At 39.2% G+C, this 17,227-nt stretch overlaps 2 protein-coding genes across 3 annotated transcripts in view; both read left to right on the plus strand.

The window, feature by feature from the left end:
* The first annotated feature begins 161 nt into the window (after positions 1–161).
* Positions 162–10,586, plus strand: cdan1 (codanin 1). The gene is made up of 28 exons (XM_026340201.1): positions 162–267; positions 761–1,482; positions 1,567–1,767; positions 2,131–2,321; positions 2,449–2,565; positions 2,654–2,732; positions 2,854–2,974; positions 3,933–4,042; positions 4,172–4,261; positions 4,378–4,453; positions 4,627–4,832; positions 4,987–5,119; positions 5,317–5,460; positions 5,655–5,821; positions 5,992–6,073; positions 6,175–6,264; positions 6,369–6,423; positions 6,565–6,701; positions 6,822–6,925; positions 7,301–7,450; positions 7,600–7,663; positions 7,878–7,956; positions 8,204–8,430; positions 8,585–8,692; positions 8,773–8,836; positions 9,013–9,224; positions 9,503–9,610; positions 9,726–10,586. The coding sequence occupies exons 1-28, from the start codon at positions 190–192 to the stop codon at positions 9,846–9,848; spliced, it is 4,038 nt and encodes a 1,345-aa protein (XP_026195986.1). The 5' UTR covers positions 162–189; the 3' UTR covers positions 9,849–10,586.
* A 628-nt stretch (positions 10,587–11,214) lies between these two features.
* The window catches only part of stard9 (StAR-related lipid transfer (START) domain containing 9), a 37,853-nt gene continuing 31,840 nt past the window's right edge, over positions 11,215–17,227 (plus strand). For both annotated transcript variants that reach the window (XM_026339195.1, XM_026339196.1), the window contains exons 1-3: positions 11,215–11,463; positions 13,922–13,991; positions 16,803–16,919. In XM_026339195.1, the coding sequence (XP_026194980.1) occupies positions 11,417–11,463; positions 13,922–13,991; positions 16,803–16,919 (234 nt within the window). In that variant the 5' untranslated portion in view covers positions 11,215–11,416. The remainder of the gene's footprint in view (positions 11,464–13,921; positions 13,992–16,802; positions 16,920–17,227) is intronic.

Raw genomic sequence — 17,227 nt, forward strand, 5'->3', positions numbered from 1 at the left:
TGGTCAGATGTTTTAGTTTGACCCAAGTTCTCTGCTCTAGATCTAATCATGGTTTTTATTCTTATTAGGAATAAAAACAGGGATTAGTGCGGAACACGTGGTCTCTATACGTCACTCGCAATACGTGATGCGTCACGCTGACCCCGCCCCTCTCCCCTCAGTCCTTCAGCCGCGCAGCTCCTGGGCAGAATGGCGGCTCTTTTGGAATCTCTTCTGTTGAAGAAAGTGGCCATTAATGCGGTTTTGGACTGGCTAAAGAATGTTAAGGTACGTCTGCAGTAATTTAGAGTCTTACGAGAGCAACATCTCCTCCTGGCTTGCCATTGTGTCGCTTGTTTTGTGAGGTGACATAGGCTCGCAAATGATTGTAAACAAAACTTTTAGCTAGCGAGCTAGCGGGCTAATGCAGCCTGGATAGGATGGACTCCAGACGCGACGTTGTTGTCAACTTTCCTACTACTCGAGAGTAAATTCACCTTTAAAACAAATTATAACTTAGTATAGTTGTTGGCTGCTTTTATTATTGATAAGATATGTTAAAGGTTGTGCAGTTTCGCAGATGTTAGCCAGCGCATCGTTAGCTAGGTTAACTGTGTATTATTGCAGACATGCCATGAAGCTGTCAAATAAGATATTATTAATCTGTGCATTAGTTTATTATCGATTTGTTAGGATGGATCATCAGAGCCACACTGACTTTATAAATGTTGTATTGGTCACAGTCCACAATCCAAAAGTTCTGTCTCTCTTCTTTTAACAGGAGGGTGACAAACTAACTTTCAGTGAACCAGAGGTGACAGTTCACAAACAAGAATTTGTCCCATTTCTTTTGAACTTCCTGAGAGAGCAGAGCAGTCAAGCACTAACCCATGGCCCTGCCACGCCGGCCAAGACCCCCAGCCGTCCCAGGCCTGCTGCACAGACTCAAAGCTTTCCTGATAGAAAGGGTTGTAGGTCTGTGGCTGGTGGAGGAGCTGGTTCTAGGAGTGCCAGTCGGGTTCAACTGTTCTCTCCAGCCACATCTGTGTCACCTGGAACTGAGTGGGATGCAGCTGGTCAGTCTGGGTCCCACTGTTTGAGTGGGGTCAGTGCCTTCAGCAGCCCCTCCTTTACCTCAGCATGCAGTCCTCCTACTAGGCCCCCGGGCTCTGAGCGCAGGCCTGGCCAGAGGATCAGCCTAGGGGACTATATGGTTTCTCCTCCGGACCTCCAACACAGCCCCAGCTTTCAGTCACAGAAGGGTCGCAAGAGGAGTGGTGCTGGCATGGGAGTGGGGGGTCAATCGAGACATGGTGCGGGACGTGGAGGACATCACAATGACGAAAATGGACGATGGGAGAGTGGGGGAAGGAGGTCAAGCAGGGGAGGAGGCGGGGGATACTCGAGGATAATCGAGCAGGTTTCCCCTCCATCTGCAGCGATCCTCAATTTTAACAACTTGGAAGACTTCCCTCCTGTTGGGTCATCACCAGTTTCACCTGTGTGAGTCCACACAACTTTGTATTAAACAACGAATAAAACATTGATGTTATTTATTTTAAAATCTGATTTTTGTTTGTCCTTCAGGTCATCAAAACCATCTAGACGAATAAACCCAACACCAGTGAGTGCAGAGCGGCCACACTCCAAACCAAAGACCTGCTTCACATCCACCCCGTTCAGTAAACCACCTAGTCCTCCACCAGGGCTAGATACCCTTGAGGGTTCGATGGCAGTGGGAAGTCCTCTGAGCCTGCAGGAAGAGAGGGAACTACTTAAGAGAGAGAAGTAAGTGTAAATAAATGAATTAATACTGACACACTGACACAAAAATTGGCCGTTGGCTAGCAGTGAAAGAAAGGAACAAATGTATTGTTTATACTTTGAACCTCTACATCATAGATGGATAGTACGTTGCTGTATTATACTTGGATTGACTTAACTGTGACGCAGACCTTGTAGTTATTATTCTACATAACAGTGAAATTCTTCTGCACGTTCCTATATGTGTCCCATGAGGTTTATCACTATTTATGATATTATTGCTAGCAGTACCAGGTCCTGTTTGTTGCACCAGTTGTAACATTATTTGCTCTTTATGTCAGCTTTTCTCTGCTGGTGTTCTGTGACTAGTAATTTTCTCATTTTTAGGACAAAGCGTGCCCAGCAGGTCGGCTCTCCTCTGCCGCCCGCTCTGGACCCTTGCACCCCAACAAAATCGGGGCTTAGGACAGGATGTAAACTTACACCAGATATGCAAACACCTTGTCCTGAACCATCCAAAGTCACCTTTTCGTTGGAGCTAGATCTCCTGGCAGAACTATACTGCACCTGCATTTCTGGTAAACAACCACTAGGGGTCCTTCATGTGTTAGATAAACACAGTGTGCAGGGATTTATCATATGTTAAGAAAGTTTAAGTTAAAGTTTAAAACCAGACCTCAAACATTTTTGTTTTATGTCTCACAGAAAATCTAGTTCCAAACATCTTCTTGGAGCTTTTCTTTGTGATGCAGCTGCTAACATCTCAGTCACCTCACACACACGATGATGAAGAACAGCACAGTTTGTGTGCAGCAAATACAGGTGTGTAATTAGTTCTTATTTCACTTTAGTACTGTAGCTTTGATTTTTCAATTGAATTGTAATCTAGCCCTTTCCTTCATGTTGTCAGATGTTTTGGAGAGGTGTTACCTCAGACAAGTACACAACTGTGTATACTTTGCAGTAAAGGTGCTGGAGAATCAGTTTCAGTGAGTTTGTTTATTTTTTGTGTCACAATTTTCCACAGTTCATTCATTGTCATTAAGTGAATTTGCTCTTCTAGTCGATTTCTGAGTTGATTAATAGACATCTTCTTTTGTCACATGGAAGGTTGGTGTCTCATTTGGACAAGTGTACATTGCGGCTGCTGGCAGAAAATGAACGGGTGGCATCTTTCTCTGTGAATCTCAGGGACCATCTGACTCAAGCCCAGGACAAAAGCACAGCCAAGGTAAAACACGTATAGTAGATGTGTAATTGAATACATCTAATACATCTACTATATTTGTATTTCAGATATCTTGAATACAGTAGCAAGAAAAAGTATGTGAACCTTTAATTTAATGGTTTTCTGTATTCATTTGTCATAAAATCTGATCTGATCTTCATCTAAGTCAAGAGTATCAATAAATGTAATGTGGCTAAAGTAATAACATTAATACACCATAAAAATCTGATCTTTCATGTCTCAGTTGAGAACAACCATTGAATAATTACCTCAAAGAAGCTATTTGAAATCCGGTGTTAGCATAAGGTAGATAAATTGGTTTGGAGGTGTGGACTAGAGCTACTTCAACTGAAAAAAAAAAACACTCTTAACTTTTTGAGTTTGCTCTGCACAAGAAGAATGTGCTTATGTGAGCCATGCCTTGCCAAATAGAGCTTTCAGAGGATTTACAATCAATAATTGTTGATTTCCATAAAGCTGGAAAGGGTTACAAAGTGATGTCAAAGACTTTAGAAATTCACCAGTCTACAGTTTGACAAACAATCTACAAATGGAAACACTTTGGGACTGTGGCTACTCTAACAAGAGGTGGGCAGCCACTCAAAATGACCCCAAGAGCACAACAAACACTCATTAATTAGGTAAAGAAGAAACTGTGAGTGACAGCCAAAGATTTGAAGGCATCATTGGAACTTTCTAACATCTGTGTTCATGAGTCTACAGTATGTAAAACATTGAACAATCAGGGTGTAGTTAAAGATCAGATATTTTTTATGACAAATGAATGCAGAAAACCAAGTACTTTCTCTTGCCACTGTAAATAGGTTAATATTATTTGAAACCTTGTTATAATTCCTCACATAGAAATTTCAATGTTCTGTCTGTAAAATTTTCAGACAACTTAAATGTTCAGCTTTGTTTGTTAGTATAATGTTTTTGTGTTTCTACTCTTCTGCTCCAGCTCTCTCCTTCCGTGTCCACTTTCATCCACTCAGTTCCATTCCGGCCCGCTACAGACAACAGGTCCAACTTTGGTAGTGACAAGGCCTTTCACACTTTTAAAAAACAAAGGTATATGAACATTTCTTCTTTTGTAAAGCTGCCCTCTCACACAATATCCCGTGAAAACTACTTGTTTGTGGTTACAAACAACTTGAATAGATCTTTGTGTTTGATGTTTTGTTTTTTTTTTCCTCTCAGAGATATTTTTTATGAGCTGCTTCGAGAGTGGGAGGACTTTCACAAGGAACCAGGGTGGAACTTTGATACTGCTCTTGGGAGTAGAATAAGGCAAGTCCAGCTATTATTTTTTTCGTTATCTTTAGGTTATGTGTTATTAAAAATTAAATGTTTTAACAGCATCTACTTTTTGACTGTGTTTTCAAAATGTCCGTCTTCCTTTTTAGAACAATGATGAGTCAGCTGACCTCTGCAGGAAACCACTCCCATTTTGCCCGTTTGTTCCTGAAGCAGCTTGTTCAGGTAGACTGGTGAACACCATAAATATTAACAAGTATTTTTTATGTCCAACAGATGTTTTTCTAAAGTGACAACGTCCTTACTTTGTATGCCCCTCAATAAGATATTGCTCTTTTTAATATAATAATATGTAATAAAAAAGTGTCACATATTGCAAAATATGCCATTTTCATTAGATGTGTAAAGACCCCCGTGTGAACACCACTCCTGGAGACACTCCTGATGCTGATCTGCTAGGCATGCTGGGAGCTGAAAGCTTGGGGCGTCTAAAGCGACTTGAAGAGCGTCTCATTCAGCCTCATGGAGTTGTTGGTCCATGTCCTCCTCCTTCCTTCCACGGCCACCAAGAGTTCTTCAGAGACTTCCTGCAGACAGCTAGTTGGTAAGAAATACATCCACCAGTAAATCAGTCTTCACCCAATATAAGCTCCGGTGTGTTAAAATAGTAATATCACAGGAGGTAAAGCTTTATACCTCCAATATACACTATCTGTTGTCTTTCTGTGATCTAACACGTCTTACATATTGTGTTCCAGCTGCCAGCTGAACCAGCACCTGCAGGACAGCCTTTGTCAGCAGCTCCTCCAGCTGGATGAGGTCTCCATCCTGAGCCCCTCTGTTTCCATTGGGGAGGGAGATGATGAAGGAGATGGAGACATGGACCAGCAGGTATACTATCAGAGAGATTACTGGACTGTCAGTTTTATTGATTTTTTGCTTATAATGTCAGTGTCAGTTGGAATCAGTCTACTTTTACCAACAGTTATTATTTTCTTTCAAGTAAAGGATTTCATCATGTGTAGTACATAGATTTACAAACCCAGAAAAACTTACATGCTGTAAATTATTCTACAACCTTTTATCAGGATGAGAAGCAGCGGTTTGCCTCAGTGCTGCTCCTTGCTCGTCTTCTGGCTAAGTTTCTGGGGTTCATTTCATTTCTGCCTTACCAAACATCTGAGAGACCTTCTAGAGAAATACAGGAGACAGCCATAATACTGCGCAGCAAGGTGAGAAAAACACCAGTCCAACAGATAAAAGCAAGCTAAATGATACTTTAGCCGTACATGGGTGAGTTTCAGCTCATTACAGAAACTTTGTTTATCTGATTATTCCACATCAGTAGCACTACCAATACAAATTTTATATTGTCTTCCAGACATTTAATTTCCTTAAAAGATCTCTTTCTGTTTTGGTCTGTCAGAGTATTCCTGTGCTGGATGTGTGTGCTGTGCTGAGTAAAAGTATGAAGAGGAAGCGCACCATCCTGACTGTGCCCTGGCTTGTCGAGTTCCTCTCCATGCTGGACTGTATAGGTCCTCTGCTGCTCTGCTACAGGACTGCACTGGGAACGCTCCTTCTCCTCTACAGGTCAGGACTCAGTTTTCTTATTCACATACAGTAGCCACCAAATTTGATGAAATAAATATGGTTAACAATCAAAAGTCATTATCAGGAAAACACATTCTTATATATTTTTGTTAATGATTACCTTCTTGGATAGTTAAATATGGTGAAATTTGACTTTTGTATACTTGAAGGAGAATGCTGCTGGGCCGATGTGGAGAAATGTGTTACTTAAACAAGCTACTAATGGTTTCTGTGTTGGGGTGGCTTTTCCAGGTGAGACGAGACTTAACAGAACAACTGATTCATTTTGCATATGTTTCAGAATCATAGTACTGTTAGAGTTAAATGTAAGTCACCTGGTTGTGTTCATGCAGATTCCAGTGATTCCTGAAGACATTTTCTTCACCAGTGAGTTTACTGAGGTTGCTAAGCTGGAGGACAGCAACACGGGTAGTGTAGGACTTGTAAGTAAAATAATCTCTGTAGTAAGGGTTTGGGCATGATATACCAATATCTAATTTCTCATTGATACTGATTTTTTTTTTTGTTTCTGTTTGTTTGTTTTCAGGACTGCATTCCTCTAGTAGACCAGCAGCTTCTCTATACATGTTGTCCATTTCTAGGTGAGTGGATATTAAAAAAAAATTTTGTGTTCCCTCATGGATTAGGGGCACATTTCATTAAAATGTTGCACTAGTGGGTTTATGTTTATCAGATAACCAAAAGAGAAACTAAGAATGTACTCCTTGGTTTTATTCATCTAGGTGAATTTCGTAAGCTCCTAGCTGCATTTGTGTCTGGGAGCACAGCCAAGAGTGGAGGAATTATCCGCAAGATCACTCCCACTTCTGCTGAGCTCCGGGATACGCCAGCCGCCAACAGGCTCCAGCAGAAACTACAGGTGAATCAACAGGAGACGTAGTAAATGGAAATTTGAAATGACATCTTTGAATTGCTTGTGTGTGAGTGCTTAAACTACCTCCAGCATCACTTACATGTGACAACTTTCCTTTTTGTCAAGGTGGATCTTGAGCAAGCCTTCTTCCACAACCAGCCTCCATCCTTGCGTCGCACTGTGGAGTTTGTAGCTGAGCGGGTTGGATCTAATTCTGTCAAGCATATGAAGTAAGTTTCACAGAGCTAAATTCTGTACCTGAGCATTCATGACTTTCTCATTTTCCAGTTATAGATTTCTAAATCAACTGTATCTTTCACAGTTGTTTATTTTAATATGACCAGCTCTCTGCATTTTAGAGTTAAAATGACCATGAGAGCGGCTAATCAGCCTGCAGCTTAGCTTGGTTGCCTACCTAAGATGCAAGCGACTGTTCCAGTGATCCAAATTTATCAGCACTTGGGTGGCAACTGGTGTGAATTTGTTACCCTGTATAGCTGTATGTTATAAAATGTATATAAAACATTTCACCAGCCTTAAACCTGAACTATAGGTTGTGTGAGGGTGATGACACATTGATGTAAGGGTGCATTTTTTTTAAACAGGGCTACTTTAGTGAGTGAGTTGGTGGATAGAGGAGAGAAGATGCTGAGAGATGGACTGCAGGTGCCAAACTGCAATCTCTCAAAACTGAATGACTCAATCTGTGCTCAGCTGTGTGATACTGGATTAGAGGCCATGGCAAGAGCCACCAGGTAAAACAGTCTTTTTTTTAACAAGCAAAACTTTCTATGTCAAAATCCTAGATACATATTTTTGAATGACCACAGTATTAATATGTATATTCACTTTGGGTTTGTAATTTTGGAATCATTTTTAGTATCTGTTTTACACGGTTTTCCAGATTTTGCTGTGAGAAGAGTCCCGAAGCCATACGAATTCTGCTCCCTGATGAGACCTCGCCAGCTGTAAGGCTTGTTAAAATACCAGAATTAAGATTATACTATACTATATAATGTCATAAAAGACGTGCCAATTCACGTAAAGCCAAGTTTAATAGATTTATTTATCTCAGCAAACCTATAAAGACAATAAATGCTGATTTGCAGGAAAGAAAAAAATACGGTGTATGTCTGTTTGCTCAATGCTCAATTGTAAAATGTAAATGTGTGTTGTTTGCAGGTCCTGACCACATCTGAAAACATCACCAAACGTCTTGCAACAGAAAAGGCCTGCAGCTGGCTCACTGCGAACATTACAGGTACTAACTTAGATCACCCTGCACTGTTATGAGTTCATACTTTTCTCACCTTCTGCTTCTAGTCAGCAATATATCTTGATTGTTGTCAGTGTAAAATGGAAAACACGTGGGTTCATTTTTAATGCAAAGATTATTATGTATGTCTAGCATCATGTTACATAACAGTATGTGGGGAAAAAGCCAATGCTCTCATTAAAGGGTCCCTGGGGACATATATATAAGATTTTCTTTCTATTTTTGCATCAAGCGCTCATCCGGCGAGAGTGGAAGAGCAGGTATGATCGTATAATGAAGGCTATGGGTAGCCCAGTGTCTCTAGACTGTGGGGATGTGGATCGAGTTGTGGTTGAACTAGTCACCCAGGAGCAGTCAACTACTCCCAAGAGAAAACAAGGAAGTGAAAGAGCAACCTCCTGCCCTCCTCACTGCAGCCACAGCGCTTCACTGCCCTCAGATATTCTCATTGAATTAAAGGTATACATTCATTAGCATTTTACTGATATACTAAGTAGCTGTTGTCTCACTGTTAATGTTTTTATTCTGCTAACATCAACCATTTCAGGTCGGTGTTATGACATCAACTGCTACTGTACACATGCATTTATGTTTATTATTTTTTTTAACATAGGAATTGCTGAGCATTGCAGTAGGCCCCAGGACTGATCAGGAGTTGCCAACCATCTCTCAGCTCCAAACACTGCTACATAGAGTGGGAGACACACTGGCCTGCAAAAAGGTACGTGGCAACAAGTGCTAGATCTACTGACTTTATGTATGCCACTATTGATTGCACTCTGTTCTTTATATCTCGTTTAGTTTTCTACTGTGGTGTCAGAGCAAATGCTACTTACCTCTACTGTTCTACTGGCCTGTAAACTGGGTAAGAGTTGTGAACCACACGAAAACAGTGTATTTATGACGTGTGTTAAGTCCTAAACTCTAAATGGAATAATTTACGCTTCATAAATTCCTTTATTTTTTATTAAAACAACTTAGTCTAGCTGATTTACTCTATTATGTTACTGAGCTGTGTGTACATTGTGTATATCTGCTCAGTGTCTGCAGAGCTGCCGGTGCTGTCTCCAGCAGGGTGCAGTGGAGGTGTTGAGGATGTTGTAGGTTCTGGTTCAGGGTCAGATCCTCCTGTCAGAGCTTTGCTGGAGCAGCTTGCTGAGCTGTGGGAGCGAGACTTGTGTTCTTCTGCCCCCCTTCACCTGCTCTTCACCCATCTCACTGTTACTGCTGTGCTGAAAGCTAGCGACTCTGAGGTAATACTGCAACCATGACGGATATTGAAGTATTAATGATGCTACTACAACTACCTGTACCTTGTTTTATTTATTTATTATTATATTCATATTATATTCTTTTTTCCTGCTGTAGATATTTTAATATTAATATATTATATAATATATTATAATAAAATGTTGTCTTAATAGTGCAGCTTATAGTGGACACATTTTTTCCAACTCTTGTTAAATGTAACAATTTCACTGACTGACTGTGTGGTCTTCAAGGTTTTCTAATGAATTGCTTTATTTTAAAGTGGAACAACTACCTGTTCCTGGTTAGAAAGCTGGTCGACAGAGGAATCTTGTCTGAAGAAGAGGTCATATCTCATTGGAAGAAGTTAACAAACTTGGCCTTGCCTGTGGTGAGTGTTCACTGCTTTCATCATTATGCATTCCCTACAAACCATTGTTTCATAGTGCTTTGACCTCATTGATTCTTATCTTCTCTTTTTTGCTCTTTTCATTCTCTCGTTTCAGGAGCTGATAGAAAAATTTCAGCTGCAGTCACAGAGCATTAAGCCCTCATTGCCTCTGGTTGAGTTACCAAGTCACATGGACATGCTGCAGATTTCACACCAGACTGTTGAGGGCGCCACATGACAACAATATAATAATATAGCCAGTATCCTGCAGCATCTGTTGTGTCAGATCTGTTTGTTGTTGAAAGGAGAGACAGTTCTGGTTGACCCTTGTTGTTGACAGTTTTCCAGTTGGTATTTCTGCACAACCCATCAAAGCCACTGCAAAGACTTTCTAACCTTCAGACTTTTTTTCTTCACCTGTGAAGATATAGAAGCCTTTCATGAATCACTCTGCTCTTTTGCTAAGGTGCCTGTGAGAGCCAGAAAGCCCTAGCTAGTAGCTGCTGTAGTAGCTTGCAAGGAAACCTGAATGTAAGATTGTGTCTAAAGTGAAATAACATAAGATTAAACAGTCGACAATGGTGCATTATTAGCGAGAACTAAAGACAGGATGCACATTTGTAATGTTTTGCAGATGAAGATGCAAACTGAGTTTGTACTCCAAAGACATCTGCTCATTAAATGTAGGAAAATGATTCTGTTCCTAATATGACATGACATCAAATTCAACCAGACAATTCAAACATGCATTTTCTGCAGTAGGTTGAGTTTATTTTTATTTTTTGGTCTTTATTTCATTATAGCACTTTCACACACACTGCCTTCGACCGCCACAAGTGAATTGCATGTTTATTTCGTGAATGCAAGATTGCATTAGTAATTGTTTTTGTTCATGTTGAACAAGCAATGTAATTCCCTGCTGCTTTTAAACTGAAATATTTTTTATGTTCCCCCAAATTTAAAAGTATAGCAATAAAGATGTATTCTGATATTTTGTGTTTGTATGAATGATTTTGCAGTTTTATATATTGGCAAAAAAAAACTAGCATTGTCTCATTGGAATCAAGATTTGATATGTTATTATATATATTATAAATATATATATATATATAAGTGACTTTTTATTCTTATATTTCTATTTTTATGTAATGTGTATATGTAATATTAGTTTCTGAAGTCAAAGGTTTATGCTCTTTATCTTAACATTTCACCTTTTAAACTTTTATCTCATAAGTTTTACTTTGTTTAGAGTAAAATGTAAAGTAAATCACAATTTTGACAAATATTCATGTACATTTTCAGGTAGTTTCCTCCAGTTTTTAACATTTAATAATGGAATTTAATCATTTTGACTTTATACCTACTTTAAAGGAGTTACAACATTTTTGTTTGTGTTGTTTTAGTCATAATTTTGACTTTGAAGTCAAATATTCAACTTTTTAACTCATAACTTTAACACAGACTAACAAAAACTAAACTTCCTCCTCATAATTTTGACATAATAACATGATGAATAACGTGATTTGAATAATAACAGGCAAAAAAAAAAAAAAGGGAAATGATTTGACTGTGGTTCAGTAGGAGGGGTAGCGGCAGCAGCAGCAGCGGCAGCGGCTCCTCTCCTCCCTCTCTGCCCAGCAGGAAGTTCCAGTTTCTGGGACTTTCAGAGAGTCGAGCAGCCTCTGGAGATGATGTTATCTGAGTAATATGCAAGAAGACTCAATGAGCTCACATGGAAAACGCTATATTACACCAGCTCAGAGTGGAGGAGCTGCTGAGTTGTGTGTAAAACCTTCGTGAGGCACCATGGCAAACGTTAAAGTTGCTGTGAGAGTCCGTCCACTCAACGCACGGTAAGTTCAACTGTTAGCTAACTAATCAAACTGCGTGTTAACGGGACTTTATTACTGTTACTTCACTGCTGTTGTGTTCAACTTTCACTCAAACTACACGTCTGTCGTCAGCTGTAGTAACGTGACTTCTGCTTGACGCTTTTAATGTGCAAAATATTAACGTTACACTTCTCATTTATTATTATTTTTGTTGTGTGACCACATTAGCTAACGTAAAACGTCAAGCTAGCAGGTTAGCTAGCTAAAAACTTTATCAAGTCAGAAAAGCAAGTGGCGCACACATGGTGAATAATGACAACTGTAGCTGTCAGTAGTGTGTGAATAAACACACTGCATGACACTGAATGGTAAGTTTAATGCTTGTCTTAAAGTTACTTAAAGTAGCTTTGTAAGTTTGCAAAAGAGCCATTAAGCTATTTGGGTTTATAACTAGACATTCATTGTTCAAAACACCTGGTTGCCTTAATAGTGTGTGATCCCTGTTGGATAATTACATTTAGTCATTTGGCAGATGATTTTATCTTAAACAGTGAGGTACAAGGTGCAAAGGTTTAAACTTTTATATCTGCATTCATTATATCCCATATGTTAACCCTTTGGCATCCAATTCCTCCCCTTGTGTTTACTTCTGTGAAAATCAGTAGAGCTGATTAGTTGCTATTTTCATTTTCACATATTTATTCATTGCTTGAGTCATTTTTCAAGTAAAAGTGCAGGATTTGTTAATACATGTGCTGCTTTTATTTATCTAATTTGTGAGTAAATTGAAAGTCTTCTCCAGAAAGTTTAGAGCTGGGTTTTATACTGCTAAATAAGAAAAATAAGAATTGGTAAATGTTTTCCTTATGTTTGCCTCTTTCCTCTCTCCTCCTTGTGATTTTTGTTTTTTAAGCGAGAGTCAGTTTTTGAAAAACAAATCCTCTTTTTTTACAAAGCTGTGAGTTCTGCGGTTAAATTAGCTATGTAACACAGGGAAGTCAAAGAGTTGCTTTGCTTCAATGGAGCATCCCTTGACATTAACACTAAAATTGCTGCATCATGTTGAATATCTGGGATCTGCAGATATATACCTACAGTAAAAGTTCTACAGTAGGCAAGTATGTCGAATTACTCTGAACTCAGCAGGATGTTTAGCAGGGATGCTTAATAAAGTATGAAGGCCATTATAACAATGCATTATTCAGGCTTTGAAGGGTTGGACAATGATTCTTTCAACCAGTCTTCCTGGTGTTTTGCATAACAAAAGGATTTCTTATACATAATGCTCACTGATATGCAAATCTGTCCATCCTGATTTCTGGTCCTGACAATCTTACTGTCCTCTGCTCTTCACATTTTTTTTTTTTAAGTATAAGTGTGTTTTCTTACTTTTATGTTTGAACAGGGACTTACTGCATGACAATGACAACATTAAAACGCAGCCCTGGTCAGCTACATTCCTCATTCAGCTGGACATAGAAGGATGTTTTGTTTTAGTTGACCAGTAGGACTCAAAGGAGGTCCAGTAAAAATCCAAGCAGTTTCTCACGTGTGCAAGAAACATGTCAGCCCGATTTCAAATAGATCATCTTAGATTTGTATCAAAACTTATTTTTGGTTTTTGAGGTTTACAATTTTCCACCCCCAGCCTCCTCTTCTCAGTGCTGGTTAGAACTTAAGATTGAAGCTTAGTGGTTTTGGGTTGGGTCACCTCAGCTGGGGTTGGCAAAATGAGTCCTCGCGTGGTAAAGCACAGGGAGAGCTGATGATTAACAGCCTCGTCTGCCCCTAACCCAACACAGAGACAGAGTGTTTCCACTACAGGCAACGTTTATCGTTATTACCACTCCAGGAGTTCGAAAGTCTTGCATCTCCATGTTGTGATTGCCTCCAGTTTCAGATGTGTTGCATCAGATGCATTTGGTCCAGCTGCTCAGGCACACACAGCTGAGCTGACCTTGTTTTACACAAATACGCGGGTCCCAGTTATACACACACAATACTTGTGCACTCGCTTAAGTTTGTGGAAACGGTCCAAGCTGCATCATCATAGGAAGTCTTTGGAGAGTGTGAGGGCCTGTTTTAATTTGAATCTGAGACTGGACATTGGTGCTTACAACTTTTTGTGTGTGGATTTCATGGATCACATAGACATATAGACATACACACAAAGATTCATTGTTGAAACTGTCATGTGATGGCATGCAGTCAAGTGGAACTAGACTAAATTTACATGGACAATCTCGATAATGTCAGCAGCAGCAAGAGAGAATTCAAACAGTCTGTTGGATGATAATACAGTATTTGAATCCAAAGTAAAATGTCTGCCCAGTTTGCACTTAGAGAATGAGACACTGAAGATCTATGTCTGATCTCTCACTGTTCTCATCAACTTTCACTACATCTCTTTACATTTCTTGGTATAGATGCTTACAAAAGTGACTGAATCTAATCCAGATTCATTTCTTTCTGTCCCTAGGGAGAATGCAGATGGAGGAAGGCTAGCAGTCCAGGTGGAGGACAAGCTTGTGAGGATACAAAATGTAAAGGTGAGAATTTTGTGAAATCTCCTTCAGAGCTACAGTATATTTATCATTGAGTCTATTTGACCACTTGAATTGGGGATAGTGTGTAGACTAGCTATCACAGTAACAGGATGTTTATGGCTTTGCATCAACCTTTTCCTGCTTGATGTCACTGTTGTTTATAATATGAGTTGAGATTACACACACACACACACACACACACACACACACAGATTGAGAGACCCTTCCTGTTGAGAAGAACCAAAACAAACAGCAACATGACTACAAAATCCCTCAGATACTGTAAAAAGATTTTTCTACTTTAAATAGTTTTTGTTTAAAATCTTTACCATCCAAACCCTACCCCTAAATAAATTACAGTGCATTAATTAAAATGTGCAGTAGCTTTGGTGTTTAATTAAGTACTTTAACAGGCAGTGGTTCTGGGCCCTATTACTGTAATTAGAGATCTGTGTGCCAGATGAGAAGATGAGACGTTTTCAGTGCTGTAGGTTGACTGAAAAAATTTGTTTTTTAAATTTGTATAGATTTCAAAGAGGATCTGCACATTTTGGAAATAATACTTTGCCTCTGTAAAATGATACTTTGACCAAGTTTCCTACCTGCTGTGGCAGATAGCTGAGCAGACCTGTCTGATTGGTTGAGCTACATTGCTTGCAGATAGTCTCTACAGTTTCAGTGTGAAACTTGCCACACTTTGTTTTTTGTTTGCATTAGCTAATGTTGAGATGACAACATTATGTGTATTGGCAGGATAAACGTTAACTTATGTTTACAGATGATAAACATACTAAAAAGATAAATTAATCCAAACAACAAACATGGTTACTAATGTTTGGATTATTGTTTATCAGATTGGTGCTTATAGAATCCCCCCTTTTGTTTACATTTTGACTTTAAAGTGCACACATATAGGGAGAAATTTGGTGTGGGAGGAGAGAATACGTTACAAATGGTGTGACAGAAACAAACCACATATGGTCTCCTCCTGCTATGGAAAAGGATCAAGACTCCAAGGCTCGTTTGGGTCTCATGGGAATAATTATTTATAGAAAGTGGGACAGTTTTGGAGAATATGAGATACAAGTAAAAAGGGTGTATGGGTGTATTTTAAAGGATCGTAAATGTAAGGTTTACACGCAGCAAGGAGTACAAACTGTATAGATGTATTAAACTAAATTCAATGTGTAAAAGAAGAAGTTTATCAATGGTTGGCGCTATACTTGCCAGAAGATCTTTCTGTTGTGCTGTTGTTGCTTTTAGCTAATCTCTCATACTACAAGACCATTATTCAATGTCATAGTGCTGAGTGGTTAAACAATCACTCTTTCAGATGAGTCAATTGCTGGGTTAAATTTGTACTTAGAGTTAATTTTGCCTAATGCTACAGTCAGTGAGGGAAACATTATTTGCATAGGTGATAGAGTGGAGTCAACATTTTTGTTATTTACTGTAGCTTATTTTAAAAGAAAGACCGGTTTCCCAGGCCAGCCCTGTTCATGGTATGAATCTTACGCTGAAGTATTCTCAAGCATGACATAAAACTCTTTTCAATGTTGCTCTTTTCATAACTGATCCTGAATTCACCAGATGTGAACACGATACTCTGATGTCACCTCAAAATGATCCCTTGAGGTTATTTAATTCAGTATGTCAGGTTTGGGTTTTGGGGCTGAGCATTAAAGAACAAGCTCTAAAGACTCAGTATTTTTAGTGATGAAGAGCTGAGTAAGTTAATCCTTGCACACCATTAATGGAAGTCGTGTCTGCAACTGACAGTTATTTTCATTATCAGTTAATCTACTGTATATATTATTTCCTGATTGATTATTAAGCAGCTAAGCTCTAGCTCTGGTTTAACTGTAAGATGTCACACATACCAACACAGCAGTGCTCACAAAGTTATGCTTTGTTTTCTTGGTGTGTAAATACTGAATGGAGTAAGATTTAGGTAAAGTAGGTGCATCTGAAGACATTTACAACCCTTATTCTCAAAAGAGTTGCTGGGGCATTAGTGGATCAGTTGGTACAGTGGTCGCCCTTGTACTCTGTGGTTCAAGGCCTAACTCCTCCTAGCCAAATGCAAAAGTGTCCCAGTCCCAATGTCTAAAACCCCAGTCTAAAACTGGAGTTGGTTGTACCAGGATGGGCATCTGGTGTAAAAGCAGGTGCCAAATAAATGTATGGACCATGAGCTGCTGTGGAGACCTCCATGGGGTAATCCGAAAGGAAAAGTAAATCTCAAAAAAAGTTCCTGGAATACACTGAACATTGCTGAAGTCAGATTGTTCTCAAGGTTGAATGCAGTGATTAGAAGAAATGTTTATATGTTATTTTCCAGTGCAGCAGTTGTGCCTGAACAAGTCAAAATGCTGCTGTGCTGTCTTTCCACTGTTCAGGAGTCACTCACAGTAAGCAGAAAGGTGTTTTGTGTTAATGCACTGAGCTGAATAAAGGACAGGAGGAGGAGTGAGGGTGTTGTTAATGAATGGAAAGAGCTTGCTCGCAGTATTACACTGTAGCATTTCCCTTAAACAGAAGATGTACTGTCAGGCTTTAATGGAGTTGAAATTTCTTTTTAGTTAACTTGTTATTATTGAATGTGCATATATTGTGTGCGTAGTGTGTCTGTATTTAGTGTAGTACTGTATTAGCTGTTAAAAAGCACTATGACACAAAGTCCTGCTTATTTATTTTTCAAGTAAATGGTATCACTGAGCTTGTGATTGTATGATAAATATGTTCAGACCATATAAATGTATAAGTGCAGTAAATACAAATTATGTGCTTTACACTTTTGTTTCCTTCTCAAAGCTGGATGGACGTGCAGATGGTGCAGTGGATTCCCGAGAGAAGCTTCTGGAGTTTTGTTTTGACTACTGTTACTGGTCGGTGGACCCTACTGACCCTCACTATGCATCGCAGGAGGAGGTAATGACTTTACTCCCTAAATTACTATGCTTAATTGCAATATTCAGCTTTTGGCCTTCTCCAAAGATTCTTCTTCCTCATTAAACTGTAAAATATATTTCTGTTATATCCTAGTTAAAGTGTAATACTGCAGTCAACATTAATATAGTAAGTGGTATCTATCAACAGTTTTCTGTTGTTGGTAATTTGATAGGATCTGGTGACAATTTATGCTGCATTACCTAAATATTTAGTTACCCCTTTCGTGCCATCTTAGAAGCTTTGTTGTGGGTGGATACAGTGTGCGTGCCAATTCAGCAATTGGACAC

Source organism: Anabas testudineus, chromosome 22 (genome assembly GCF_900324465.2).
Source record: "Anabas testudineus chromosome 22, fAnaTes1.2, whole genome shotgun sequence".
NCBI lineage: Eukaryota > Metazoa > Chordata > Actinopteri > Anabantiformes > Anabantidae > Anabas > Anabas testudineus.